A 9,837-nucleotide genomic window follows, 5' to 3' on the forward strand; every position below is an offset into this window, starting at 1 on the left:
TTTTTCTGAAAATCTCTCAACAGCTCGACGATGCCTTTCTAGACGCCTTAAAGAACCTGCGTATCAGTAACCCGGTGGGAGTAAATAGATCGAACATCAGCTGTTTTTGCTCATGTCCTTTTCACAGATTTTAAGCCAAAAAAAAAAAAGGACAAAATGGAAGAATGAACCAGCTCAGACTTACCAGGGGGTGATGGCGTCCATTTTACAGCCGTCTGTAAAAACAAAACAAAACAAAAAGATTATGTTAAACCAGGCAATTAATAAAATTTTTATTTAAATGTGTCAATATGAGCATGCGTGTCCATTTTTCATACTTGTGGTAGTAAAAGAATGAACCAGCTCAGACTTACCAGGGGGGTGATGGTGGCCATTTTACAGGCGTCTGTAAAAACAAAATGGAAGAATCAATCAGCTCAGACTTACCAGGGGTGATGGCGTCCATTTTACAGCCGTCTGTAAAAACAAAATGGAAGAATGAACCAGCTCAGACTTACCAGGGGTGATGGCGTCCATTTTACAGCCGTCTGTAAAAACAAAATGGAAGAATGAACCAGCTCAGACTTACCAGGGGGTGATGGCGTCCATGTTACAGCCGTCTGTAAAAACAAAATGGAAGAATGAACCAGCTCAGACTTACCGTGGGGGTTATGGCGTCCATTTTACAGCTGTCTGTAAAAACAAAACAAACAAACAAAAAAAAGATTATGTTAAACCAGGCAATTAATAAAATTTATTTAAATGTGTCAATATGAGCGTGTCCATTTCCATACTTGTGGTAGTAAAAGACGGTACCAGTAGCAGTCATGTCTACGCCGACGGCTCTTTTAAAGAAAATATATTACAATCCCAGGGAAGTTGGGAGCTTTGGCGGAGTGAACCCTCTTTTTCGAGAGGCTAGAAAGCATAGTAAAACTTTAAATAGAAGACAAGTAACAGCTTGGCTTTCAGACCAGGATGCTTACACTTTACACAAACCGGCTCGAATACATTTTAAAAGAAACAAGACCATTGTTTCAGATGTGGATGCGCAGTGGCAGGCAGATTTGGTGGATATGCACATTGCCCAATGAGGGTGACTTCTGGGTTGGGGTGAGCGGGCCGGAAGTGGGTCGTGTGACCCCTCTAAGAACTCCTCCCACCACCCTCTACCAATCAGGAGGCGTTTTGTCCCGACAGGACCACCCCGAGAGGAGATTTTGACCAATCGGGGTGACCCCTCTAAGAGCTCCTCCCAAGGCCCTCCGCCAATCCGAGTGCAGCACCATTACCCCATAAGTCCCAGCGCCGGACAGAGGAGGCCATTTCTTACCAAGCACACATGTTTTAGAAAAGCGTGGAAAGGCTGCCGAGAGGAAACATGGACTCCTTCACCACCCCCGTCAGAACTTCGGACTTTGTTTTAGACCCAAGCACCATACTTATGTGGCGCAGGCGCTACGTCAGCGACAGTTCTGAGGAGGAGGAGGGAGTGACCGAGGGGAGCCCTTTGGCCCAGCCGTTGATGGATACGTCGGAACCCAAACCCGACACCCTCGTGAGGCACCCCGAGGAGCCTGATGGCCTCTCTTTGTCCACCCCCTCAGAGCCTGATCGCCGCTCGGAGGAGTCACCGGTGGACAAGGCAAACGGAAAAGACAGCGCTCAGGTAAATGAATGATTAAGAAACGACAGTAGAAGAGGAGGTAATGAGGCTAGGAATGGGGTTTGTGTAAAAATTAAAGAAAACCAACCAAGCAGTTGGTGTACTTATACTGTTTCTTTTTCTGAAAATCTCTCAACAGCTCGACGATGCCTTTCTAGACGCCTTAAAGAACTTGCGTATCAGTAACCCGGTGGGAGTAAATAGATCGAACATCAGCTGTTTTTGCTCATGTCCTTTTCACAGATTTTAAGCCAAAAAAAAAAAAAAAAGGACAAAATGGAAGAATGAACCAGCTCAGACTTACCAGGGGTGATGGCGTCCATTTTACAGCCGTCTGTAAAAACAAAACAAAACAAAAAGATTATGTTAAACCAGGCAATTAATAAAATTTTTATTTAAATGTGTCAATATGAGCATGCGTGTCCATTTTTCATACTTGTGGTAGTAAAAGAATGAACCAGCTCAGACTTACCAGGGGGGTGATGGTGGCCATTTTACAGGCGTCTGTAAAAACAAAATGGAAGAATCAATCAGCTCAGACTTACCAGGGGTGATGGCGTCCATTTTACAGCCGTCTGTAAAAACAAAATGGAAGAATGAACCAGCTCAGACTTACCAGGGGTGATGGCGTCCATTTTACAGCCGTCTGTAAAAACAAAATGGAAGAATGAACCAGCTCAGACTTACCAGGGGGTGATGGCGTCCATGTTACAGCCGTCTGTAAAAACAAAATGGAAGAATGAACCAGCTCAGACTTACCGTGGGGGTTATGGCGTCCATTTTACAGCTGTCTGTAAAAACAAAACAAACAAACAAAAAAAAGATTATGTTAAACCAGGCAATTAATAAAATTTATTTAAATGTGTCAATATGAGCGTGTCCATTTCCATACTTGTGGTAGTAAAAGACGGTACCAGTAGCAGTCATGTCTACGCCGACGGCTCTTTTAAAGAAAATATATTACAATCCCAGGGAAGTTGGGAGCTTTGGCGGAGTGAACCCTCTTTTTCGAGAGGCTAGAAAGCATAGTAAAACTTTAAATAGAAGACAAGTAACAGCTTGGCTTTCAGACCAGGATGCTTACACTTTACACAAACCGGCTCGAATACATTTTAAAAGAAACAAGACCATTGTTTCAGATGTGGATGCGCAGTGGCAGGCAGATTTGGTGGATATGCACCGGTTCTCCAAACACAACGGCGGTTTTAAGTACATCTTAACAGTGATAGACATTCTATCCAAATATGCCTGGGCCTTAGGCCTAAAAGACAAGACGGGTGGTGAAGTATCCAAGGCCTTTAAAGCTATTTTCAGCGAAGGTCGCGTGCCTCAAAAATTACAAACCGATCGGGGGAAAGAATTTTTAAACAAACCTTTAAGTGGATTGTTAAAGCGGCATGGGGTTCACCATTTTGTTACTAATAATGAAGTCAAAGCAGGGGTTGTGGAGCGATTTAACAGAACTTTAAAAACTAGGATGTGGAGATATTTTACAGCCCATAACACCTTTCGCTACATTGACGTCTTACCTGACTTTATAAAGAGTTACAACCAGAGCTTTCACAGAACTATACGTACCAGACCCCTTGATGTTAACCCTTCAAATTCTCTGAAGGTATGGAAAACGGTTTACGGAGATGGTTTTAAAATAAAACGGGTTGTTGCCCCTTTTAGAAAAGGTGACCACGTGAGACTATCTAAAACCAAAGGCGCTTTTGAAAAAGGTTATGAACAGATGTTTACCGATGAGATATTCATAGTGGATGAAGCCTTAACCAGGAGCCAAAGACCTGTCTACCGATTAAAAGATTATGAGGGTGAGGTAGTGACTGGATCTTTTTACCCTGAAGAATTACAAAAAGTAAACCCCAAACGAGACAGGATTTACAGGATTGAAAAAATTCTAGCGGAGAAAGGAAAAGGGAGAAAAAAACAGCTACTGGTGAAATGGTTGGGTTGGCCTGATAAGTTTAACAGCTGGGTGGAAGCTTCTCAGCTCTGTGACATTTAGACACGAAACAGAAAAAAAATCCTCCTGCAAAAGACAGAGAAGAAAAAAATTAATAATGAGCGATGGCGGGTTTTACATCACTTTGCCCAGCAATGCCAGCTCTGCAGTTTTTCCCCAAAACACCATCTCGAACTTTACAATACGGCTAATTAAGCCCTTGGATCTTCCTGGTGCCTGGGAGGTGGGGTTAGTGGAAATACAATACCCGCACAGCTGGAATACTATCAATGAAGACACCCCTTTTGAAATCACCTTTGGAGATACGACGTGGAATTTTATCCTACGACGAGGTTATTACTCGACCATACCTGAATTACTGGAGCATATGAACAGCGCCGTGGCTCGTCACCCGGACCACCTGAGGTGGTCATGAACTACGACCCTGTGGGCAGAAAAGTGAGACTTAAATCTACCGATGTTATGTACGGGTTTTCTACTGGCGGGAGCTAGCTAACATTCTGGGTTTGGGCCCCAAGCATAGCGTCAAAAATTTTCCTTCTCGGCAGACATCACAGGGGGTTTTAACTCCTTGTATCTGTACACGGATATCGTAGAGTACCAGTTTGTGGGGGACTTTTCTGTTCCCCTGTTACGCTGCGTCCCTGTCCGAGGAAGGAACAATGAGTTTGTTACCATCACCTACGATAAACCTCATTACGTCCCTGTCAGTAAACACCACATCGACACCATTACCATTGAAATAAAGACAGATCAGAACAGAGGCGTTTCATTTCGCTTTGGCAAGGTGATCGTCAAGCTGCATTTGCGACCGCGGAGAGAGCGAGGTTTCTAAAAAGAAAAAAAGCAAAACACTATTATGGCGATCGTAAAAAATTATGGTGACCCCACCATCTACAGGAACTATTACAAAGCCCAGGCTGGATATGCCCTTCCTGGATATCATGGGGCCCCCGTGATGTACGGGGCTGGTGTGGGTGGAATATTTCGTAGCCTCTTTCGAAAAGCTGTACCGCTTTTGAGGAGAGGGCTAGAGATTATTAAACCCCACGTAAAAACTGCCGCTCAAAACATAGCTAAAGACGTGGTAGGTCATGTCTCCCGGGCTGTTCTGGAGAAGGTGGGGAATACAGCTTCACAGGAAGGAGCGGGGCTGATGTACATTAAAAGGAGGAAGAGAAAGAGAAATACGTCATACCCGCGACGCACAGGTCCCCCGAAACCCTTTAAAAGAAGGGCTTTGACACGCAGGGCCAGCCATAAACGAAAGTCCAAGAGGAAGCCTGGTCTAAAGAGGAGACGCGCGCTGCCTGCTAAAAGAGACATATTTTAATCGATATGGCTTTTGTTCACTGCGGGTCTGAAGAGTGCGCCAAATCCGAACTAGACTTGTTTCAAATAGCCCCTACGCAGACCAGCATCGAAAAAAGCATTTACATTGAGGTGCCACCTCTATCGGCCGTTACGGAGTCTGCCCCCATTGACTTTTTTATAGCAGGGAATGGCATAGATTATATGGATTTAAACAACACGCTGCTTTACCTGTGTTGCAAGATTGTAAAAGGAGACGGAACCGAACTTGCCGCGGACGCCGAAGTGGGCCTGGTGAATTACCCTGTGGCCTCTATTTTCAGCCAGTTGGATGTTACGCTGGGAGACCGCCTTGTAAGCCAAAGCAACAATTGTTATCCTTACAGGGCCTTTATAGAATCAGTGCTCAATTACAGCGATGACACCCTCGCCACGCAATTTTCTGCCGGTCTGTTTTACAAAGACACTGCTGGACAACATGAAAAAACAGAGTTGGATGGAAGGAATCTAGGGTTTGTGAGGCGTGCAAAGCTGACGGCCGAAAGCAGAACGGTAGAGCTGCTGGGCCATCTACACAGTGACCTGTTTTTTCAAGAAAAACTTTTGTTAAACGGAGTGGATGTGAAAATTAAACTGACGCGCAGTAAAGACGCTTTCTGTTTAATGGGCAGCGCGGCTGAAGGCTTTAAACTGCGCATTGTATCAGCGTCCCTTTTTGTGAAGAAAGTATGGGTGGCCTCGGGTGTCCGTCTGGGGCACGCGGAGGCCCTGCTTGCCTCTAATGCTAAATACCCCGTGGACCGTGTGGGAATGAAAGTGTTTAGCATCCCTGCGGGCAGCAGGGTCAGTAACCAGGAGAACCTGTTTTTGGGACAGTTACCCAAAATGCTCGTCCTAGGGTTTGTGGATAACGATGCCTTTAGCGGAAGTTACACTAAAAATCCCTTTCATTTTAAACATTACGATATAAATTTTGTGGCCTTGTATGTGGATGGTGAACAGGTACCGACCAAGCCTCTGCAACCGGACTTCGAGGCAGGACGCTGCGTGAGAGAATACATGAATCTGGTACAGACAGCTGGTAAACACATGAAAGATCGTTCTTTGTTTATTGACCGGGAGGAGTTTGCACAGGGTTACACCTTGTTTGCATTTATTTTAAAAAGACATACAACTCCTTCAAAACAAACCAAGATGCTTCATTAAAACTTAAGGGCAAAAGGCCTTCTAACAAAACACAATAATCACACCCCCCTTTTTTTTAAATTTACAGCTACCAAGTTTTATATCGCATGTTTGCCTCCTCACCATTCTCTAACTTAAGCCTTTTAGATTTCTTACAAATAGTCTTTTTCTTAAGCAGGGTTCTGTAACTTTTTGTGCGAACTAGACGATCAATATAACATTGTAAGCAGGCATCTTCCGGCTTGGTCATTTTCTTTAAAACACGGTCAGGGTCTTCACTGAATTGCACAGCATTTATCAAAGTCACCCCTTGTGCTAAATGTTCTTGGGTTAGGTACAGACATTGCATAGCATAACCTATGGCAATAACAGTGTTTAATAAGCTTTCCAAACACAGCTCAGCACACAGGGCCCGGAGCTTGCAGTTTATATCCACTGAAGTCCAAGTCACACAGTCATGGTGTCGTTGGGCTGGCGCATCTATAGCACAGCCCTCACAATCTTCAAAAAGCTTTTCCCTAAGGCAGTGTTTAAGAACAGCATAAACAGCAACGCGTACAATAGTCCGCATAACTTTTTTACGCTCACGACGTGGCACTGGCTCGGATAGTTCTATGCCAAGCCTCCTCCTAAATTCCTCAAACCCATCATCCTCGGAGCCCTCTTCAACAATTTGTATTGGTGTTGAGCAAAAACATGGTGGGCCCGGTTCATCTTCGCTGCTTGATGCAACGCTGTCCAGGGGCTCTGGGTCCTCTAGAAAGGCATCGTCGAGCTGCTAAAAATTTTCAAAAAAAAAAAGAAACAGTGTAAGTACTCCAGCTGCTCTTCCCCCTCCTCAAACCCCACATTATGTACAGTAAAAACCAAATACTTTTAAAAAAACCTATGCCCCAGCTTTATAACACACCAAATCATGCTTGCAGCCACACACACTTTTTTCAAAAAGCCACATGTTACTTTTCAAACAAACAAGAAAAAAAAAAACCATGCATTTAAAAACCCATGTGTGTTTGGGCCTTCCCCATAAACCCCCCCCACATTATGTACAGTAAAAACCAAATACTTTTAAAAAAACCTATGCCCCAGCTTTATAACACACACACACACCAAATCATGCTTGCAGCCACACACACTTTTTTCAAAAAGCCACATGTTACTTTTCAAACAAACAAGAAAAAAGCCCCAAACCATGCATTTAAAAGGCAGTTGCAAAAAAAAAAAGTTACCTTTTACTATGGGATAAAGTGTTGCAGGGACATGATTGTTCTGTTCCCCCCCATGTGTGCCTTCAGGTTATAGAGCAAGCAGAAACATGTTAGTATTACCACCAAATCCCTATACAACCTGGGTAATACTTTTCTTTTTTTTTTTAACAGTATTAAGCACAACTATAGTTAAAATGGTTTTTACCTTGGCCTGGTTCCATGCTAAACAGATCCACCCCTGAAATACATACAGGCACCATTATTTACTAAGACAGCCTGGGCAAAAAGTGGCTTTATAGTTTCAGAGTTAAAGGCACAAGGTCTTACCTCTTTTTGAGTCCAGCAGCTCTCCAAGAAGGTTTTCTGTTAAAAAGGACAAACTCCAGCACAGCTAAGATTTTTATAGCCTCTCATGCCCATTGTTTTTCAAATAGTTGCTAAAAGGTTAATTTAATCACCACAGGTAAACTGCAACACTCCCTTTTGTGAGCTGGGTTGTGGGGGGTGAGGGTTGTGTATGCTTAAATCCATTCATTTCAACAGAGCCTGGATAGCTCAGTGGTTTGAGTAATGGTTTGGTAAACCCAGGGTTGTAAGTTCAATCCTTGATCTGGGGTAAAAATGAATATTTGGTCCTGCTAGTAAAAAGGCAGGTCTCATGAGATAAGTATATCTCCATATTAACTGATTTATACTCAAACATGTCTGAACTAGTCCCGGCTCTATTTTTTTTTATTGTAAGCACATTTTTTTTTTTTAAGGATATTTCCCCCCCCCTCCCACAACATACATTTCACACACAAGCACAAAAACACAAAAGCTAATTCTCACAAACTATTTTATTTTAAAAAGACATACAACTCCTTCAAAACAAACCAAGATGCTTCATTAAAACTTAAGGGCAAAAGGCCTTCTAACAAAACACAATAATCACAACCCCCTTTTTTTTAAATTTACAGCTACCAAGTTTTATATCGCATGTTTGCCTCCTCACCATTCTCTAACTTAAGCCTTTTAGATTTCTTACAAATAGTCTTTTTCTTAAGCAGGGTTCTGTAACTTTTTGTGCGAACTAGACGATCAATATAACATTGTAAGCAGGCATCTTCCGGCTTGGTCATTTTCTTTAAAACACGGTCAGGGTCTTCACTGAATTGCACAGCATTTATCAAAGTCACCCCTTGTGCTAAATGTTCTTGGGTTAGGTACAGACATTGCATAGCATAACCTATGGCAATAACAGTGTTTAATAAGCTTTCCAAACACAGCTCAGCACACAGGGCCCGGAGCTTGCAGTTTATATCCACTGAAGTCCAAGTCACACAGTCATGGTGTCGTTGGGCTGGCGCATCTATAGCACAGCCCTCACAATCTTCAAAAAGCTTTTCCCTAAGGCAATGTTTAAGAACAGCATAAACAGCAACGCGTACAATAGTCCGCATAACTTTTTTACGCTCACGACGTGGCACTGGCTCGGATAGTTCTATGCCAAGCCTCCTCCTAAATTCCTCAAACCCATCATCCTCGGAGCCCTCTTCAACAATTTGTATTGGTGTTGAGCAAAAACATGGTGGGCCCGGTTCATCTTCGCTGCTTGATGCAACGCTGTCCAGGGGCTCTGGGTCCTCTAGAAAGGCATCGTCGAGCTGCTAAAAATTTTCAAAAAAAAAAAGAAACAGTGTAAGTACTCCAGCTGCTTGGTTGGTTTTCTTTAATTTTTACACAAACCCCCGGTTCCTAGCCTCGTTACCTCCTCCACCACCACCACCGCCGCCGCCGTTTCTTAATCATTCATTTACCTGAGCGCCTTCTTTTCCGTTTGCCTTGTCCACCGGTGACTCTCCCAAGTGGCAATCTGAGGGGTTGGACAAAGAGAGACCATCAGGCTCCTCGGGGTGTCTCACGAGGGTTTTGGGGTCGGGGTCCGGCGTATCCAACAACGGCTGGGCCAAAGGGCTCCCCAAAGTCACACCCTCCTCCTCAGAACTGTCGCTGATGTAACGTCTTTTCCGTGGACGGTCAAAGACCCTCGGGGCTAAAACAAAGTCCGAAGTTCTGACGGGGGTGGTGAAGGAGTCCATGTTTCCTCTCGGCAGCCTTTCCACGCTTTTCTAAAACACGTGTGCTTGGTAAGAAATGGCCTCCTCTGTCCGGCGCTGGGACTTATGGGGTAATGGTGCTGCACTCGGATTGGCGGAGGGCCTTGGGAGGAGCTCTTAGAGGGGTCACCCCGATTGGTCAAAATCTCCTCTCGGGGTGGTCCTGTCGGGACAAAACGCCTCCTGATTGGTAGAGGGTGGTGGGAGGAGTTCTTAGAGGGGTCACACGACCCACTTCCGGCCCGCTCACCCCAACCCAGAAGTCACCCTCATTGGGCAAAATTTCCTCTCGGGGTGGTCCTTCCGGGACGAAACCCCTCCTGATTGGTAGAGGGGGGTGGGAGGAGTTCTTAGAGGGGTCACATGACACACCTCGCTTCCGGTCATGTGGCCACCCCCGGAAGTCACCCTGATTGGGCA

At 44.5% G+C, this 9,837-nt stretch overlaps 2 protein-coding genes across 2 annotated transcripts; one reads left to right on the top strand and one right to left on the bottom strand.

The window, feature by feature from the left end:
- Positions 1-4,952: 4,952 nt before the first annotated feature.
- On the top strand, positions 4,953-6,131 carry LOC120401174 (uncharacterized protein F54H12.2-like). The gene has a single exon (XM_039530831.1). It carries the CDS (start codon positions 4,953-4,955, stop codon positions 6,129-6,131), a length of 1,179 nt encoding a protein of 392 aa, XP_039386765.1.
- A 2,082-nt stretch (positions 6,132-8,213) lies between these two features.
- LOC120401175 lies at positions 8,214-9,556 on the bottom strand. The gene is made up of 3 exons (XM_039530832.1): positions 9,118-9,556; positions 8,641-8,967; positions 8,214-8,231 (listed from the first exon to the last, which is right to left on the bottom strand). Exons 1-3 carry the CDS (start codon positions 9,397-9,399, stop codon positions 8,214-8,216), a joined length of 627 nt encoding a protein of 208 aa, XP_039386766.1. The 5' UTR covers positions 9,400-9,556.
- Positions 9,557-9,837: the final 281 nt, after the last annotated feature.

The sequence above is a fragment of the Mauremys reevesii genome, linkage group 3 (genome assembly GCF_016161935.1).
Source record: "Mauremys reevesii isolate NIE-2019 linkage group 3, ASM1616193v1, whole genome shotgun sequence".
In the NCBI taxonomy this organism is placed as follows: Eukaryota; Metazoa; Chordata; order Testudines; family Geoemydidae; genus Mauremys; species Mauremys reevesii.